Genomic DNA, 21240 nt, shown 5'->3' on the forward strand with positions numbered 1-21240 from the left:
CAGTTAGAAAGCTTAAATAAAATCTCCAAAATCTGTGGATAGAATAATATTCACAATTAATGAGAATTAAAAATATATAAATAATTCAATGAATTAGTTTTTGAAGTTTTGAACTTTAGAAACGGAATTATCACTTTTGAATGACAAAAGTAAAAAAATAATTTATTCATGTAATTTTATCTAAAAATTTTAAGAAATTAAAAATATTAATTATTAAGAACTTATTTTTGCTTCTAATATTTTAATTCCTTAAAAAAGAGTTTTGAGATTTTAGATACCATATTTTCTTTATACATACATTTTAATTACTAAATATGATAGTCCGAACGTATATATTTTATTTCACGTCAAACACATATATATACTTATTTTATGTTAAATATATATAATACGAAAATTATTAAGTCGTAATTTTTATTAATGTAAAACATAAATTATTATTTTATTTTTATTGAATTGATATATAATTTTTCTTAAATTTTTAAATTACATAATTTTATAATTTTTATATCAATTTTATATCAAATCATCATTATATCGTACTTAAAATTATCATTTTCTTATGATATTTAAAAATATCATATTGCATCTAGCAAAATAATTATATTATATTGCTAATATATATAACCATAAATTGTGTTTTCTTTTTCTATATTTATAATTAAATAAATTAGTTAATTCAAAAACATATTTCTTATCTAAATTTTCCTTAGAAAACAAAATGTCAAAACCAAATTGAAACCTGTTGGCTCCTACGTCTTCAATTTCCATAACTAAACGGTTTCTTTTTGTTAGTACTATTAATATTTCAAATAAACCATTTTAAGAAAACCACATTAGAATTTTCTTTCGATTTTCCGGCTATTTCTCTGCTTCGTTAAAAAAAAAAATCTCTTTGATTTCCTAGCTGGATTTCTAATTTTATCTCTCATATACCCCAATTTTCCTTCACTTTCTCGTGCTTTCTTGATTGATGAATAAAACCTATTCAAAATGAATCAAGAATCAGATTCTCAAAATCACTATTTTCTTTTTCTTTAGCCCTTTCTTTGAGGGTTTTAAGAGAGAATTTAGGGAGAATAACATACTCTTTTGGTTAAAGATGACTCGTCCGGTTTTGATGAGAGCACCGCCTGTGACACGGAGGCAACCAGTTTTGTTATCGGAGGATCCGAAGACAGCGAGGAAAGGGAACAAATTCGGGGCAGTGGTCGGTGGGACCGTGGCGGAGTGCACGGCTGTGTTTTGCTGCTGTCCATTTAGCGTTATGGAGCTGCTTGTTTTGGGTCTTTATAAGGTTCCTGCCGGGCTTTGCAAGAAGGTTTGGAAAAGGAGGAAACGACAGCGTTTGATGAAAAAGAATCCGGGCTTTTTGGGTCCGGCTAAGGTTGGGCCCCCGAGGGCAGAGTTGGAGGCTGAGCCGGATCAGGTAGTGGGGAAAGGGGCCCGATGTGGGGACGATCAGGATGATGGGTGCGCAGGAGCCGTTCATTTGGAGAAGGAGATGTGGGACCGGTTTTATGGGACTGGATTTTGGAGGAGTCCTTCGCAGAGAGAGACGTGACGAGACGTATCACGTGATGGGTGGAATTAAATCAGTTTGGGAGTGGGACCTTTTTTTGAATGGGACTATGGGGGAGGTTTGGGAAATTTTTATTTTTGGTGGGTATGAAAGAGGAAATTTGAGATTTTTTTGTCTCGCTTTGCAATTTGTGTTTTAGGCCTCCAATGAAATGCATATTCAAAGTTGGACAGACTGTTAATTGACAAAGGCTCATGACTTTCCATCCATACCGTGTTGGCCAAACCTTGTTTGTTTTTGTGATTAATATTTTGATTGCGAAAGGAGATTCTAATTTTTTATGCTAGTGAATAGAAAAATATATTCATTTATCATTAAATCAAATACTTAATTCTATTTATTTTTATTTTCAAATTTTTTATTATTTTATATAATCTATGTGATTAAATAAAATTCAAAATTTCAATATGTTACTGAATTGAATTTAAAGTTTAATTAAAATAATTCACTCACTTTTGTAAATTCTCATAAGATTAAATTTTGATTTTTAATATTTACAAATTTTATTTTGTAATCCCTTAAATTATGATTTTTTATAAAAAAAATATTATTGAATTATTAAGTTAAAATAACATATCTTATATCGTATCCAATTTTTATAAGAGTGAATCTAAAATTCAAATACTAATTACGAATAAATTTTGATTTAATGATAAGAAGAGAGTTTTAAAATATTGATATCTTAGATTTAAATTCTAATAAATGGAGGTTTGGTAATTTAATTAAATTATAATTTATCAATTAATCATTCAATGATATAATAATTGATTATTCAATTGATAATGAGTATAACTAATCAATTTTTGAATTAGTTAGCATATAATTGAAGTTGGCTTGAAGATTACAAGTTCAAGAGAGCTTATCCAAATAATTTCCTTTTCAGTCTAATAAATAATAAAATAAAAATTTAAAAATAAATTAAATACTTAAAAAAATTGATTATGAGTGTAACTTAAAAAAAAAAAAAAATTCAATACCAAGTATTGTAAAAGTGGTGTGAGTTTTTCAATCAAATCTAATCATTGGTATGTGTTGTGTTTTTACATGTATTTAATGCTCATTAACTTTGTGGTAATATTCAAATAAGCTTTTCAATTTTGCTCAAAATGAAAATGTCTCTAACATTTTATTATGTGAAATTAAAGCTACAAACTTTTATTTAATTGTAATTAAATCATTCAAGATATAAAATATTCAATCTTTAGTTAAAATTTGTTAGTTGGATGATTTAATTCGTAAAAAATTATTTATTTATATTTGAATGAATTGACAAATATTTGAGAAAATGTTATTTTATAAATTATGTCAATTGGTCATTATTTATCTTTTTTAAATATCTAATGAGTATAATTGCAATAAATTAAAAATCTATAGCCTCAATTTCATGTAATAAAAGACTAAAATTTTATTTACATTTTAAAATAAAATTCAAAATTTTATTTAGATATTACGCCCCTTGATTTATAAAAATTCACATCTAAAGTAAAAAAAATTCGAAAATGATAAAATATTTTGACGAAATTTCAAAAATTTTAGTGAATTCGAAGAATTCTCACATGTTTACTAGGTTTTAACTTTTAAAATATGTGACAATTTTATAAATTTATTTATGAAGTAAAAATTTTTATCATTTATTTTGCAAAAATAAAAACCCTAAAATAAGGTAAAATTATTCAAGAATTATGTGAAATTTATTTGCTAAAAAGATAGAGGGAACCTTAAAATAAAAGCTAAATTGGTGAGTACTCTTATTGTAACATTGTGCTTCGCACGTTTGTTTGCTGGCCTTTTTGTACATAAAATGGTGATCGATAAGATTATTAGAAAAAGTAGTTAATAAAAAATTATCGCTTTTTTGTCTTATTTTAAGTATTCACTCCTTTTTTTTTTTTTTTGATGTTTCAAAATATTTTTTATTTTTAATATTAAAATATTAAATACATCAAAATTAAAGTTTTTTAATATACATGAAAATAAAGAAACACTGCAGTGACGGCATAGAAGAAAAAATCGTCAAGATATTACAGTGAAGTTGCCACGTGTCGAAACCACAGACGCCACAGGACCCAGCTGTAGGTTCTTTCTTTGTTTTCTCTTGTTCACCCCACTTTGCCTCAGTCTTCTCTCCACTCTCTTAACAATAATAAAAAGTCATTACTTTCATCGATTCTGCTAAAAAGATCCCCAAATTTGAAGTCTTACCCTTTGTCCAATCTACCAAAAATCTAGGGTTTTTTCCAACGACCCTGTTTTGGTAAACGATCTATTGGGTGGATAATCTACTGGTTTCCTTAGTTATACTTTTAAATGGAGGTAAAGTAAATTCTGGGTGTTTCTTTGATTTTGTTTTCTGTGTTTCTTTGGGGTGTTTGGTTGGTGAGGAATTGAAGGTAAGGTTTAGGAATTTGTCGGAAAATTTGGTGGACTTTTATGGGTTTTTTTTTTTTTATCTATTGTGAATTTTGGAGTTTCTGTTTTAGTAAAGTTTTTAAGGCTTAATAATTTTTATCCTTTGTTAAAGTGAACTGATTTTATGCATCTGATCGGTGTAGTGTCTGTGTCTTCAGTGTTGATTATATATGGACTGTTTTGATGGGTCAGTCTTTATCCAGGTGTTGAATTTGTTTACTGGTCACTGTTGGTTTTATTTTGTGTCTAAGTCTAAGACTAATGTTAGTTTCTTTTTTTTTAAAAAAAAAAAAATTTGGAATTGAGATTAAAAATGGATGCTTTGGTGTTTGGACTTGCAGGGGATGGAAGATACCAAGTCTGAGGCGCATTTAACCTCGGCTGCAGCTTTTGTGGAAGGGGGAATCCAGGATGCTTGTGATGATGCCTGCAGTATATGCCTTGAAGCATTCTGTGAAAGTGATCCATCTACTGTATGTATGCCTTAAAATTTTGATTCTTATTTGTTTGATATGTGAATGGACATTTCTTTGATCCTTGGTTGTTACGTCCCTTACAGGTGACCAGCTGCAAGCACGAGTTTCATCTTCAGTGCATTCTTGAATGGTAGTCTAATCTATATTCATTTTTTAAAATTCATTGTAGTTCTATTTAGTTCATGTTATATCTGTATATGTGAATGGTGGTGGCGGGATGGTCTAATTTTGTGCTGGAATGTGGCTATCTTCTTACTTTTATAAATCAGTCAGAGAAATGACTTAAGTTAGTAAAATGCGCAAATTGACTAGACTTGTAAAATTGGGAAAATGTTTACCAATGGGGATAATTTAGCTGTCGCTTTTGTCTTATGGTTTAGAATTTTGGATCCAGTACTGTTTTATGTTGTACATTGCAAGTTCTTTTTAGTGTTTTAAAAGTAGGGGGTTTTGTAAATTATAACCAAATACATCATTTCTAATCATGATGCTTAATTAGAATCAAATTGTGTCCTAGTTGCCTAGGTCTGGATTGCAGGCAGGTCAGAAGCAGTATTACAATTTAAAGTATGAAAGGACATTTTTCATTTCATTTTTTTATAACCAGAAAAGAGATCAAACCTCTATCAACTTTGTTGGCATAACTTCATGTTCATGATAAGGAAGCAGTTCAAATATGAATTAGGCATGATGTGTGCTTTTGTTTGTCCATGAGAGCAAAAATTACTCATGTGAAGTGTTAACTGATCATTCCCAATTCTATTAAACTCTGAAAGAAGGCTTCTGGGAGGTAAGATGCTTTGTATGAAGAAACGAAGGTGTTGCTCTATGGATGTTTATTTTGATGTTACAGACTGGTTGACGGATCTGAAAATGGTATATATTAACAAATTAGGGTTTTAAATTAGGTTTTATTGTGCCAAACTTTGTGAATAATTTTCCCTTCTTTGAAGGTTATGTTTGATTAAATTTCTTTCTTCAAGATGCTTCTCATACAAAAAAAAAATGCCTGAGTATGGAAAATTATTTTCCATTTTGCTTTCCATGGAAAGTTTTTTCTCCCATAGCTTGAGTTTTGTTTTGCTAATTCCTCACGAAAGATGTCACTCAAATTACCCTCCTTTATTGAGCCTTAGTCTAAGTCAGTCGTCTTCACTAGAGTTCAACACCATATCGTAAAACAAGTTGAAAATTTGGTGAAAACCTCACATGCCTTTTATTTGAATACCTTGCAAACCAATCCTAGGTAGTAATTTCTTTGGAATTATTTGAAGACGAGGGACTTATTGCAAAAATATCTAAATTCCTAAACGCTTGAAGTTTTAGTGTGTAGGGGGGATGGCCTATTCAAGTTTAAGATGACTACATATTTTTGTGAGACCATGAGGCCTGTGTGCAGCAAGTTTTTGGTTAGTGTAGTGGATAGTGTAAAATGGTCTGCATCTTGCACCTAGGCTACTTTCTTTGATTGATGAACTGGTGGCTTATGCAGAAGTTATCAGTTTCTTTATATCTTTTCCTCATTTTACATTTCGTTTTTAGGAATGCATTTATTTGAGTTACTTCATATTGTTAGATCTCTTAGCAGGACATTACTTCTCCTCTAAACATCTTAATATTTTCTGTTGGATATTTAGTTTGTTATTGGTGAATCAAAACGTGTGGTATAATGCAACTTTAACAGAGAATGCTGAAGTTGATGGATCACTCTGTTGTCTTTTGTACGTTATTTTACATGGCTTTAAGGTTCACCTAATTTCAGTTTTCTTATTATTTTTTCAATTCTTTTGGAATTTTAGGGTGGCCTTTTTCTTTTCCTTTTCCTCCTATTGGAATGGGGATAACCCCAAGTCATCTAGTAGGAGTAAAGGATTGATGGGCCCTGTAGGTTCGACCCCCCTTAAAGGGGGATATGAATGGCTGTGCCAAAGGCCATAGCTTATGTTTGTTTTACTGTGAAGCTTTTACCCCTCTTTTTCCCTCTATTTTTCTTGACTAAATTGTGTAGTATTAATCTCATTATAATCTTTGTTTGTGTATTTACCAAGGTAATGACAATTTCTTTTGTCAAAACTAAAGTAAATTGCTAGTTTGACAATATGCATGACTAATTGCTATATGTCTGTGATGTTCTTGTGATGCATGATATAGACATGGATTTCTATGAGAGTTTAGGAAATTCTAAGACACAAGAAGCAAACAGCAAAGGAGGCATTTATTAGAGTATGTGGGTTGAATGAAGTGTGGGTGGTTGTTGAGTGTATAATATTTTCTAGATGTCAATTATTATTATTATTATTATTATTTTTTGTTAAAACTGTTTTTCTCACCTCTTCCCTCACCACTATCAAAGGATTTTCATAACAAACTGGAATATAGGTTATGATGATGAAATACAGGTGTTTAGAGAAATATATTAGAGCTATAACATCCTGGTGAAGGTTTTTGAAGCTGTACTTGTAAGGGTTTGTAGAGATAATTTTTCTGAAATTTTGTTTATTTTAGTACTTAAGAAAAATATGGAATATTAGGATGTAAGAGGGTATTGGAGATTCTTTGTTTCAGATATTATGAGCACATAAAATCTCCAGTTTAAAACACCAGCTTTCTTCTACCATATTGCATTCAATCTCAGAACTAGTCCTGAATAGCAATCTATATTTCCAACATTAGATTAAAAAAAAAAAGAGCTTCAGGTTTGATTAAAGTCGAAAGCCGATTAAATTGAATGCTTTAGAAGAATTTATCAAAGAATATAATTGACAACTTCAATTATTCTAGAGTGTTGATGATATACTTATTACATGCTTTGAGGACTGTGACCCTCTTAATTTTCAATCATTCCACTTCATGAAAGAATCTGATGTGAATTTATGGGCTGTATGTTCTATTGAAGTTGATATCATTATATGAGATATGAATTCAGTTCATTCTACTTATCAAAAGGGGTAATAAACAGCAAAACTTTATCTTAATTCTTCATTTTACTATTTTAATCTTGCAGGTGTCAGAGGAGTTCTCAATGCCCCATGTGTTGGCAGCCAATTAGCCTGAAAGATCCAACCAGGTTGATATTTCTTCTATGTTTTTTTCCCTGGTTTATTTTTTGTTACCTGTTCCAGATTCTTCTTGCCCGTGTGTTTTTACATGCTCATCATATCTCTTGCTTTGGCAGCCAGGAGTTGCTGGAGGCTGTTGAACATGAAAGGAGTCTTAGGTTCAATCCTTCTAGAAATGCAACCATATTTCATCATCCAACTTTGGGGGATTTTGAACTACAGCATGTTTGTATTTCTTGTCTGCTAGTTAGATGCCTAGCATCCTCATTTTTATCATCATAAATTGAATTTAAGCCCTTAGGAAAGAGCCTTACTCATCGGGTTGCTTTAAATGCAGCTGCCAGTGGGGGCAAATGATGCTGAGCTTGAGGAGCGGATAATCCAGCACTTGGCTGCTGCTGCTGCAATGGGGCGAGCACGTCATATTGCAAGAAGGGAAGGTCTGAGAAATAGGTCATCAGCTCAAGGTCGTCCACAGTTCTTGGTTTTCTCAACTCATCCTAATTCACACACTTCTGGCCCTGCATCTTCATTATCTCCAACTCAGAGAGAAGGTGAACCAGCCCCTGCAGTCACCATTGGTACTCCATCCTCTCCTGCAAGAACAGTGGGTGAAGAATCTTCAGCATCAATTACCCCAATACAATCTGCCTCAGCTGATCAGCAGTCTGCCTCAGTGTCTGGCTCCGGTGTTCTTTTGGTAAATGATCAAGGGAATTCATTGAACAATAGGTATTTACTATTCGCTAATTTGATTTTCCGTATTTTTCTATTGAGTATTTCTCTGGTGTAAACTTCAGAATACATTTTTCAGCCTTGCTTTATGTTGATCACAATAATATCTACTTTTGTTCTCTTGCAGGAGGTCTCCTAATCAGTCTTCTCCTAATAGTCAAGATAGAGCAGGACCTTCAGAATTCCAGTCATTTTCAGAATCACTAAAATCGCGGTTTAATGCTGTTTCAATGAGGTATTGCTGATATGGAGAAATTTGAGGTTTTAAGTAGAGTGATATTCTGATGACTTATTTTTCATGATTTATTTTAAACTTGCACTTGTATTTTGACTTTTGGATCTTTTTAGATACAAAGAGTCAATTTCAAAGAGTACTAGGGGGTGGAAGGAGAGATTTTTCTCTCGCAACACTTCCATGGCAGATCTTGGTTCTGAAGTTAGGAGAGAGGCTAATGCTGACATTGCAACAGTCTCGCGCATGATGGAGCGTCTAGAAACCAGAGATAACACAATCAGCAATGCTACTGTATCAGGCAGTTTAGTAGATAGGTCTAATATAGAATCAAATAGCCACCGGATATCAGATGCTGGTGGAGAAACTCCTCTGACTGATGCCAGTGTGCAAGCTTCATGTGCTGCAAGTTCTGCTTCCAAATAAGTATTGTTTCAGCAACTGCATCAACTGAAAGTGTTTTAGCTTCAAAGGTAAGCTTAGGTGTTGAAATTACTTCATTTCAATAGCTGCATTTAGATGTTCTTTTATCTGATACACCTTCCTTTATAAAGTTATGAAGTTGGCTATTGCTGTGATGATTGGTTCCATGTGGTTATCATCATCTCATATGATTGAGTATATATTATAATTTTATTTAGTAGTATGTTTCTTTATGCTTTTATAATTTATTTCACCATTTTATAGTGCTTAATGATATAAAAATGCAGATATATGACTTTGGATAGTGACTGTACTACACATGAACATTGCGATAACATGCATGTCTTCTCTGATATTTGGTCAAGTTTTCTTTTTCCTGATATGTTTTTTATCGATTTTTTCTTCTTTGTCAAGCCATTCTCTATGCCCTGGGACATCTGAAGAGAACGTTGGTGATTAAGAACTGATTCAGAATAAAAGATGCAGAATTCGGAACTAGGGACAAATAGATTATGTAAATCTGTTTATATTTTTAACGTTATGTATGAATATATATAAAATTTTAAGCCCTGTATACTAGTTGCTCAAGTGTTGAAGATGTTGTGACAAATTCTAGCTTGATGAGCTTCATGAGGATTATACATTTTTAACAGGCACATACGAATTTTATTCCTATATGAGATTTCTACTTGATACCTTGTTTCAGGAACTTTGTTCTTCTGTCATAAGACTGTTAAATGTTGTTCAGATTTTTTACACAATTCGTATTGGATGTGCATGGAGAATGAACTCACATATTTAATATCTCAGACTAAATTAGACTAGAAAAGAAAAAAAAAAAAAAGAAAAAAGGTTATTCAAGCAGAATGTTTTAGACAAACCAAGTCAGGGACAGGGAAGGGGTTTCTTTCAATTGTTTTTCCAACAAGAAATACTTAACATAGCCTGCTTGTAATTGCAGTGATACACCTAGAAATCAAATTAAAAGGTGTATACTGCCATAGTTGCTTATTTCAGATCTTCAACCATCCAAACTTTTCAAGGGGAAACAAAGCCTAAACCAGGTGGATGGCAAAAGAATTGTCAATTCAAGCCAAGTTGTAAACTGCCACAAAGGGCATGAGAACACTCCCTAGCCATAGCTTGCCATCCTTCTCTTCGACTTCGCTAACTGCTTTCACAACCTTCCCCTCGCTATCCTCTAAAACCTGCAACAGCTTCCCCTCTGGGCTGTATTTGACAACTGCTGCGTGCAGCTTGCCTCCGACCTGAAGCAGGTATTGAATCTTTGTAGAGATGGGAAGCTTGAGAACGAATTTCCTAAGCTTCGGGTATAATCCCAAAATATGAGAGTACGTGGACCTGCGACAGTGAATTGCTACCCAAAATTCGCCATCTTGATTCGTGCGGACATTGTCAGGAAATCCTGGTAAGATGGCAAATACATCCGAAGCCCCTGCTTTCTCACCTTTCAACCAGTACTTGAGTAATCTGTATTTAACAGATATCCAACCATCACTTACTAATAGTTAAGAGTTATCTTTGAACTATCAAGAACCAACTTTTGAACACATACAAGTTTTTAATATCAACATCTCCTCTTGAAACCTAGCAATTGATGATCAAAGCAAATGAAAGGAGACCAAAATTGTGTTACTTTTCCAACAGAAAGACAGGTTACTTTCATCCACATAATAGCATAGCCTATTTGCACAAATTTGAACAGAATCGTATAGCAACGCTATTCATCACCCGTTGTAACTTCCATTTTATAGTGTGATCTTTTCAGAATTCCTAAAGCAGAAGATTTTTTTTAAGCAGTATCTCCTTTTACTGCATGAGTTGAAGCAATGGGTTCTAGCAGTGTTAAAAGGTATCTTCGGGTTTAAATCTAAATAAAAAACTTTTGTATTGGCTACAGCACATTTAAGGCAACAATATTGAATAAATCAAGAACCAAGCTCACCTGCCCGTACATGCTTCAGAAAATACAAGAAAAGAACCATCCTTGCTTAAGGATACACCATTAGGAAATTGGAGATTTCTCATAAGGACAGTGGTTTCCTTTGTGTGTAGATTATACTTCAGAAGCCTCCCACTATTCTCAGAAGAAAAAACTAGCTGCATGAAGTTCCTGAACATTATTATCGTGTCAGTACTAATTGATAGCATGTATGGTGGGGTCTTACAAAGAAGCAACATATATAATCAAAGAATTTACATGCATTTAGAATTAAACGATTTCTACCCATACAAAGACATAGTGTAAAGGGGAAGTATCGACCAAATCAAATAACTACATGTGGACAATCCTCTAGTCTCAACATGATTTGGACGTTCCTCCCCACAGCCAAATTTGCAACAAAATGACAGTGTCCTCTGCATCCTTTTCCATGTCCTAGTGAATAGGTGGCATTTGAATGCCCTTGTGATTCAACAAAATGGTTCAATTATGCATAAGTTTTTTCAAGTGTACCATGAATATCAACAATATTATTGTCCAGATCTTAGAAAGAAAAATTATCATCAGAAACCTACCTTCTCTGGTATTTGCTGCTGCTGTCAGTAAAATATACGTTTCCTTCGTTATCAATGTCGAGGTCATTGGTAAACCTCAGGGGCACCCCTTCTGCCTCAGTTACGAGTGATGTTGCTAATCCACCTTCTGGACCCACTTTGAACAACCCCAAATACGCATCGGCAATGTACAAATCACCTGTGTTCTTATCAAATCGGAGGCCCAAAGGCCTGCCACAGATATGCTCATTTGGCAGGTAACTCAGTGGTGATGGCTTTGGATTACATAGTTCTGACCTGAATCCCAAATTACATATGGTAAAAGATTATGAGAGTAATATTTTAACGGTAAATGAAAAAAACACCGTTTGGAGTAGGAGAGATTTTCCAAGTAATTCCCCACAAGAAAAATACATACTATCATCACAATTAACAGAACAAATAGAAAGTTAAAAATTCCCAGGCTCTGATACTTCATGCTTGGTTCATTATCATACAGCATCACTTCATGAAGGCTGGCATTCCTTATTTCCCATAGAAATTTGTACCAAAATTCAACTATGTAAAATTATTTCTGCAACAAAAACAACCAAAAAAGAAGGAAAAAAGGAACGTAAACCCATTGGCAAGAACTTGAAAACTCACCTATTGCTTGAAGTATAAGCAAAATCCTTCCACTTTTCACCAGCCCAGAAGAGAATACGACCGTCAGCAACACCAGTGTAAGGACCACGACCAAAAGGGTCAAATGCCATGCTCTCAGGACCCTGAACTTGGTTCAAGAACTTAATCTCTGATTTCTGAAGCAAATTATCCTTGTCCCTAACCGTCGGAACCAGTTCCCATGAGGGCATATCCACCTTGTAAGCCTTAAAGTCAGGAAATTCAGATATTGCACTGTGCTTAAAAGGGTCTATCCCACAGTATAAAGCAAGCAGCAGAAACAGTATACCAAGAATTCCCATTGGCGTCATTGCTAGAAATTTTGAGATAAGAAAAAAAAAAGAAAAAGCTTGGAACCGAAAATGATCTACTTTTCAGCAGACGTTTAAACCTTCACCAAAACTCGGCAGTCCAAATAGCTGGGCTTATTTTCCAAGGAACAAAGGAACAAACTATTTTGTTTGTTTGTATTGAAGGATGGTCAGAGGGTTAGGTAAAGCTCATTTTTGCGGCCTTTCTGGCTATTGGGAGATTCTGAAGTGAGTATGTTGCTGTGCTTAAATGTTGGGTTTTAGTTTCAAGAGGCAGGGCCATAATGTTTAGTTTACTGTCCAAAAAACCAACTAGTCATAATGTTTTTGTTAGGTGCATAAATTTTGGACCACAATACATACTAGTTACGAACTCACAAAGCTGTGAAATCACCTAAAAAAGCAAAAGGAAGACGAATATCCCAACGAAATAAGCAAACAAAAAACATTAAAAAAATTGAAAATTAAAGTCAAATAAAATCTTTTTATTTCCCGATCAACCCAAAATTTTTGTATTTTTTTGAATTAATATGTAAATTGACAATAAATTATATTAGTTTTCATCATTTGGTGCTTAAAAAAAATTAATAATTTGAATTTTTAATTTTACATTCATCAAGCATTTTGCATTATTAATGCAATGAAAATACACCACATTTTATAATTTTATTTGTTGATTTTTTGTCACATCAATATATTATTAACAAAGTTGATATTTAAAATAAATGATATGATAAGATGAAAATTAAGTATCAAAACGATAAAAAAAATTTTATAAGTATCAAATTATAAAAATAATCTCAACCAAAAAATTTTTGAATAATAGTATAATTCAAAGATTGAATTAAATATTAACTTTTTTTTATAATCTCATACAGAGCCCAAATTTTAATACGTATAATAAAATTAAAAACCCACAATAACTATTATTTTACATTTAATCAGAAAAGATTTTGAATTATTCTAATAGAAAAACTCAACATATAATATAATAAATATTTTCATTTCATTCTTAATATAAAGTTTTAATATAAAAAATTGTTTCATAAAATCTAGCAAATATCCAACACTTGACAGGTATAAAAATAATTAACTAATAATCAATGTATTCCGTTTTTTAATTAAATAATCAAGATATTTCACAATATATGAAAAAATAAATAAATTTATCTTGTTGGCCGGGGGTTGATTGGAGTTGGAGGAAGAATTGGTTAAACTCTTAATCTAGAGATTTAGATAAAATTAAATACGATAATTTAAAATACGTGATGATATTACGATACGAAAATAATATATAAATATATATAAAAATGATATAATTTAAAATTTAAAAAAGTTTATAAATAAATTGAATAAAATTAATATTTTATATTTTTATATTCATATAAAGTATAAAATATAATTTTTTATAAAATATAATATAAATATTGTATTTTATACCACATGAAAACACGTATTGTCCTATTTAATTAAAATCAACTTTTATGTTTAAAAGTGGCTGGGCAGGGCTAAGTTACCAACAATAAAAGTTGTTGGCTCGAAACAGTTAAGACTGAGGTAGATATGCTAGAATCCATTAATGCTCATCAATTAAAATTTTATTTTGATATAAAAATATCGTTTGAAGATAAAAAAAAAAAATTATATGAATTAAAATTTAAAATTATTAAATTTTATTTTTTAAAAATAATTATATGAATTAATTGGATTAAATATTAATTTTCAAACATTAAAATTTTAATAAAACAAATTGGTATCTCTTGTTTTATCCTTTGATGACAAGTAACCTAAATGTTTTCGGTACATATTTTCTAAAACAGTTGAATCTCATCCCATTAACTCCAATTCTCTTCTTAAAAAAAATAAATAAATAATCCTATATGTCATATTAGGAAAAAAAAAAAAACCTAAACGTTCAATATCACAATTTAAGTATGAATTTCGGAATCTCTAATCCTTCTTTTATCCTTCTAATTTTTTTATTTTTTTATTAAAAAAAAAGTGATTTCCAACCTAACTTTTAAACAAAATAAATACATGAATTTTTTTGAGTTAAATGCTCGAATGTTTATTTGTAGAGTGTTTAACTTACTTACATGGTCCAACAGAACTTGGTCCAATAATACTTGGGCCTGGCTTATGTGTCCCGGCCATCTTTCCACTTTAGAGAACAGCTTGTATGGGCTATCAGGTCCAATGGACTCTTCAAATTTGTTTTTGGGAAGTAATAGACATCATAAACAAGATCAAGCAACACACAGACTAGGGGTGAAATGTTGGTGTACAGTATACACTATACAAACACAAAGCCATCCATTTCAATTTTTTTAATTCATTTTAGGGATTGCTTGAATATAAATAAAATGTTTTTGTATCTTGAAGAAAAATAAATATCTCAAATGACATAACCGATATTACATAATCGATGAGAAAATATCATATAAGTGAATTAGAGATTTATTTTAATTGATTCATGCATTCATCTTTAAAAAAATAATGTTTGATAAATTTAAAATTTAAATTTTAATATTTACCATCTCTTTTATTTTTAAGATATAACCTACTTTATACAAAAAAAAAAATAAAATAAAATCACACGAGTGTTTTTGACATAATAATTGTAACTTAAAAAATTTTAAAATTTACAAGATCTATGTAATAATTTCTCATTATAACATCATGCAGCGTAAAGAAAATGTAAAATGATTATAAAATTTTTGTTTATCAAATATTGAGAAATGTTTGCATAAATGATAAATTGAAAAGAAAACAAAAGTGTTGGAGTATTGTTCTTAGAACTCATTTAGCTGGCAGGCTTATACAATATTGCATTTGGTTGGATGTAGAGAAATGGGAGACTTTGGATTTTTGTGTAGTGGGGATATATGCAATATTATGCTTGTAATAGTAGTGGATTCATAAATTTTTTAAAAATATTAATTTATAATATATATGTATATAATATTATCAAATATATATCAATTTTATCAATAAAAAAATGTTTAAAGAAATTTTTTTATTTTTTTATTTTCTAATTTTAGAAGTGTTTAGAAAAAAATTTTAAAATATAAAAAAAAATTATTTTTATTTTTTGTTTTTTAATTGTTAGATATTCATTCACACCTCATCACACTTGGATCCGTACCGATTTGTAATAGGATTTGATCATGTCAAAAGTGGGGCACTTCCTCTTCCTCTGTTATCGTCCATGGTGGGCAGCAGTTGACTCTTTTTTGTGTTATCTATTGTTATCAGCCTTTCTAATCTGTCTCTCTATTCCTAGTTTTCCATAAACCCTTTCTCATTAAAATTAATGCTTTTCAATCAAATCAAACTTAAAAACAAACTAATGCTTTTTTTTTTTTTTAACTCATTGAATAAAAATATAGATAATCCTTGGAGCCCCTGACTTGAAATGATGAGTTCCAAATATGAGATTTAGTTTAATTATTTATGTAAAATTTTGAAAGAGTGATATTTGAATTTTAAATTTTAATATTTTTAAATATAATATAATATTAAAATAATAAAAATAATTATAATAATAATATTTAAAATTTTAATAAAAATAATATATATTTGATAAAAATTAAAAAATATATTATTATTTAACATATCAATATAAATTATAATACCAAAAATTTAATATTTTATATATATTTAATACAAAATAAATATGATATAACTATCCAATTTATTTTTTTTTTCAAACTGTTCAATTCTTTGTATAATGAAATATGAACCCAAAGCCAAAGCAACTAGCCATCGCCGTGATGGGATGATGGAATTGGGAAAAATTAAATGCTTTTTGGCGAGATGTGTTGATTGGTGCACATGTTTTGGCTCTACTAGCGAACATTGACTGTTCTTCAAACTCCCAAGCACTCCTCCATTGAGTATTTTTTTTTTTTTTGAAAAAAAAACAAAAAAAAAGTAAGAAGAAAAGGGGAAAAAAGAACATAAAGTAAAAGAGCAATCATGGTAGGCATGACGCATGGAATGCGTTAATGCACGTGTTTATGTCATTTCCATGTCGTTCACATAAACCATAGGGTTGATTTAACCATTTATATATTTAAATAAAACAAAATATTAATAATTTATATATTTATATTATATTTTATATAAAAATTATTTATTATAATTTTAATTGATATGAAAGATATAAAATAATTTTTTATTTTCATCAAATTTATATATAATTTTTTTAAAAAATTTGTCACCGTATCAATTTTTATATTAACAAGTAAATTTATAAAATAAAAATGAATAAAGAGTACATAAGCAATCAAATAGATCAACCAATCAAATCATTATAATTAGATAAATTCAATATTAAATTAAACTAAATATATTTGATAAGATTTGATGGTTGAACTTGATATATCCATCTATATATATATATATATATATATATATATAGTGTTTAATTGATTGAATTCAACAAAAAAAAAATGGTCTTGCTAACACTAATGTATATGAAACAAAATACAAATAATAATAACAAAAAATCTAAATAAGAAATAACCATATATCTATTCTAATGAAATAAAGTGGAAAAATGCAATAAATTTTAAATTTATCTGAAATTTTGAGGTTTTTATTGAAGAGAGTAAAATAAATAAAATAAAACCCAAAGTATAAGATATTAAGTAGCAGAAATATTCTAAAATATAGGAAAATAAAAGAATGCAAAAAAATTAAAGAAATTCGTAAATGTTTAAATAATTAAAAATTTTAGCATAAAAATAATAAAAAAAGACAAAAAAAAAAGAAATAAGACAAAACTCAAATAAATCCCAATAAGAAAGAAGACAATAGAAAAAAAAAAAAAAAAAAAAGCTTGCAAAATCTCCAAATACTAATATATGGCCACAAAATATACCAAAAATGTCCTAAACATTTGAAAAATCCCCCCTTAACTCCTTGTATTGAGGATTCATTATAATTTATAAATTAGATTTAATAATTGAATTCTAACTACATAAAAAACACTCCAAAATCAAATGGAAACCTTGAAAACGATACCTCAAATAATTGATGAAATCGCCAATCATAGAATTCCCGAATCATCAAATTTTGGTTGTTTGAAGTTTAGCTATTTGTTAGTATTTATTTTTGTACATTAATTTGGGTGATGAGGTTAAAATGTTTTTACTTACTGCTTTTGACTTATTGGGATTCACCCATTTTAAAAATCATCTTATTACCCCTAACCAAGTATAATATCACTTAAGCAAGATCACAACATGTTTTCAAAGATTAATCCATGTTCATGCGTATATGTCCATGTATAGCCCTTGTTTCTATCCATGGGTAAAAAAAAAGCAGTAAAAATACCATTTTGGCTTCGGAACTTAAAATTTAACTTAAATGATTCACCCACCACTCTTAAAAGGTGAATTTTGTTAAGATTGCGATCTATACTCCGCATTTGCAGTTTCTTTATTTATCCATCGACTTCGGCTTTCCTTTATAAAAATATATATTTCTTCAAAGATCTTGAAAAAATCCTAATAATAATCATGATTTTCTTTTCTTATTGTATAGTGATTATATTATATAATTATAATTTCATCAAATATTATTTTAAAATATAGCTGTCGTAACGATTTTGTATCCGCTTGATGAATCATAAATGAAAGAAAAAAAATAGAGTTGTCACTAATCTATTTTTTGGTTAGGTGCAATTTGTCATATATTAAAACATATCATTTTAACGAAATCTTAAAATTAATTAAAATTTATTAAAAGAATAATTTTAAGGTCTGCGAAATAGTCTAGGTTCAGGAATCAGTTGCGTGTGAGAAATGATTAGCACTCTCATAACGTCCGTTTAAAACGGTACCAATTAATTACGTCTTATCCATTGATTTTGATAAAAACAATCTTATTTTTTATGTTTGAAAAAATAATTTCCTTGATTTTTCATTTATTATTTTTTTAACATCTTTTATTGTTTTATTGTTTATTGTTTCATTTTTATTTGAAATAATTCTTAAAATATTTCAGTACGTTGGTAATATTATAAGAATTTTTTCTTACCTAGAGATTTTTTAAGAATCGCTTCTTTGAATACCTTAAAATCTCATCCTCAGATATTCGAATTTAATTTTCGTAAAAACCATATTGTGCATGATATACAAAAAATGCTAATAGGTTAATGCACACATTTTATTATTGATTTTTATTATCTTTTTATTATTTACTTAAGTTTTTGAAGAAAAGATGAATTTTTATTATATTGAAGATTTTCTATAAATATTTTAATACACTGGTGATATTTAAAAAAATCTTCTCATCTAAAGATTTCGTAAAGTATCTCTATTCGAAATACTTTTAGAATCCCGTCATCGGTAATATTTAAAGGCCAAATCAGTTGTTTTTTTTTTTGTTTCCTTTTTCTTTTTTCTCTCTCTTCCTTTCAGACACTCTCCCCCTCTCTCTAAAAACCCAGAAACCAATGACTATTGTGCTATGCCGGTCATCATCGGTGGTCACCGACTATCGTTCGTCGATCACCAAAAAATCCCAAAGCTTACAAAAGGAATGTTCCTAGCTTCCTGAGTCCAGATCTGAACCTAGTTTTATGAAAAAATGCTTTAAACAGTGGGGATCTGACTTAGAAGTTTTTGCCAAATTTTTTTTTTTGTGTTTGTGTTTTTTTTTTTTTATGCTGGCACTGGGTTTCCCTATCTTAGGGATTGAGTTTTTTTTGTTGATTTTTTTGTTTTGTTTTGTTTTTTTTGACAGAATATTTTTTTTGCAGGGTCTTTCCTCCTTCCTCTTGTTGCTAGCTTCATTGCTCTATTTATAAAGCAAAAAAAAGACCAAAATATCAAAAAATTTAAGATTTTGGTGGCTTAAGATTAAGACGGCCTCCGATTGTCATAATGACTATCGGTGGCTATCAGGGCTGCTGACAGTGCAATTGTAGGTGGCTATTAGAGCCATTGCCAAAGAAAAAAAGAAAAAAAATAAATGAAAAGGAAAGAAAAGAAAAATAAATAAAATGGTGTCTTCAATTTCATATGATATATTAGTAAAATACCGAAATTTTCTTTTAGTAATAAGTGTTCAATCCCTAAAGGTCTCAAACACAAATCTAGAAATTAATGTGAAACATTAGAAACGTAAACAACATTACAATATTAATATTGATAAGTGGTAGCCTTTCTTTTTCCCGTTTCTAGTTTTGGTAAATCCTTTTTGTTAAGGCATTTTTGTTTTTGGTTTAGTAGGGACACTTCTTAATAATGATCTTAAAAAGTCGGCCCTTAATTTTGACTTTCAGACTACATATTTATATATATATATATATATATATATATATATATTCATTTCACACCTTAGATTTTCACATTACTTTAAAATTTAAACAAAAATCGTCACTTAATCTTCATTTTGCAAGTACAGTTGGGTTTAATTTCTAGATTTTATACAAAATATTTGACAAATTGTCATGAACACAGTGAAATTCTAGGTGACAGACAAGAAAAGGTGTATTACTTTGATTCATGGTTTCTTTAATGAGATTACATGTAAAATAAAAATTATGATAACAATTAGATATATATATATATATATATAACATAATTATCATAAACAATAGAAAAATTAGAAAAATAGAAATTTATCAAAAAATGTCAATATATGGAGAGACGTCTTAATTTTGAAAACAAAAAAAATATATTATTATCGATTGTCATATGATTTTTTCATACAATGCTAAATTCTTAATTTCGATGATTAAAGTTTAATTCGCGATAATTTTAAATAAAAAAATTGAAATGATGGGTTATTATGTGGTTAAAATATAGTGCATCATCATCAAAACGGTTTTCAAGCATCGATTTTTCAGATTTTTGTAAAAAAATCTATTTTCAATCAAACCCGTCATGTGAACACAAAATATAGATATTCGAAACTTCACATTTCATTCTTTTTAAAGAATTGTTTTCTTTATTATCGGTGAGTTTCAATTAAGTTCAAGTTGTATGACATATATGGTGTTCATCAATTGATTGTTGTTGATATTTGGATTAAGCACATACAATTGAGGCAGACACTGCATGTGGATCCTATGTTAGAGAAGGAATTTTATCCACGCACGACAACTTAGATATATGTTGAAGAGTGCACAAAGAAAAGAATAAAATTTGCGGAAAGAATTTTTTTTTTAAAACAAAATTTTTGTACTATTAACAAACATATGGTGTTCACCAAAAGATATTATTAATTTATGTCAAAATGTTTAGGTGATTCAGATATTCTAAAATCTAATCTACAATTTACAACTTTTTTATGAATATGTAAAGGTATTCATGAATATAATCGACTTAAGTTAACATCTCAAAATATTTGTTTAAGATTTGATTCAATTCGATTCATTTATAAAAATTTATTTATATTTTTTTTTATAAATTTATTATTAAGATTTTTTAAAATATTTTTATATTACTTTTTTAATTTTTTAAATATATATGTGAATTAAAATTAAATATAAGTTAAGTATTTAATAATAATTTATATATTCAAGGACTACGTTGGGTTCAGACTTGAAAATTCATGTCTAAGGCCCTGCTCAAGTCAAGCAAACAATCCGATCAATGAACAGATCAATGAACAAGATCGCACTCAGTTGTACATAGGGGATCAATGATGTAAAAGCATTTCCCCAAGTCAATGTATTTTCTTACGATGCTTTGGGCAAATTCAACAAGTATTAATGCTTTTTTTATTGATGAAGAAGGGTTCAAATTTAACTTCCAAAAGTTTAAATAGGAAGACACTGTTAAATTATCAATAATTTTATTAATATCCTTTTAATCTA

General features: G+C 29.5%; 3 protein-coding genes across 3 annotated transcripts; 2 read left to right on the forward strand and 1 right to left on the reverse strand.

Annotated features, from left to right (window-relative positions):
* The first annotated feature begins 748 nt into the window (after positions 1 to 748).
* On the forward strand, positions 749 to 1771 carry LOC111302697 (uncharacterized). The gene has a single exon (XM_022898484.2). The coding sequence runs from the start codon at positions 1103 to 1105 to the stop codon at positions 1562 to 1564; it is 462 nt and encodes a 153-aa protein (XP_022754219.1). The 5' UTR covers positions 749 to 1102; the 3' UTR covers positions 1565 to 1771.
* A 1922-nt stretch (positions 1772 to 3693) lies between these two features.
* Positions 3694 to 9621, forward strand: LOC111303845 (E3 ubiquitin-protein ligase RHF2A-like). Its single transcript, XM_022900315.2, has 9 exons — positions 3694 to 3895; positions 4333 to 4464; positions 4551 to 4597; positions 7472 to 7534; positions 7643 to 7751; positions 7864 to 8258; positions 8389 to 8496; positions 8610 to 8966; positions 9331 to 9621. The coding sequence occupies exons 1-8, from the start codon at positions 3890 to 3892 to the stop codon at positions 8917 to 8919; spliced, it is 1170 nt and encodes a 389-aa protein (XP_022756050.2). The 5' UTR covers positions 3694 to 3889; the 3' UTR covers positions 8920 to 8966; positions 9331 to 9621.
* Positions 9622 to 9754: 133 nt separating this feature from the next.
* On the reverse strand, positions 9755 to 12637 carry LOC111303844 (protein STRICTOSIDINE SYNTHASE-LIKE 3-like). The gene is made up of 4 exons (XM_022900314.2): positions 12079 to 12637; positions 11455 to 11730; positions 10883 to 11050; positions 9755 to 10407 (listed from the first exon to the last, which is right to left on the reverse strand). Exons 1-4 carry the CDS (start codon positions 12405 to 12407, stop codon positions 10005 to 10007), a joined length of 1176 nt encoding a protein of 391 aa, XP_022756049.2. The 5' UTR covers positions 12408 to 12637; the 3' UTR covers positions 9755 to 10004.
* Positions 12638 to 21240: the final 8603 nt, after the last annotated feature.

Source organism: Durio zibethinus, chromosome 13, assembly GCF_047325235.1.
Source record: "Durio zibethinus cultivar Kanyao isolate XHJ-2024 chromosome 13, ASM4732523v1, whole genome shotgun sequence".
Classification (NCBI taxonomy): domain Eukaryota; kingdom Viridiplantae; phylum Streptophyta; class Magnoliopsida; order Malvales; family Malvaceae; genus Durio; species Durio zibethinus.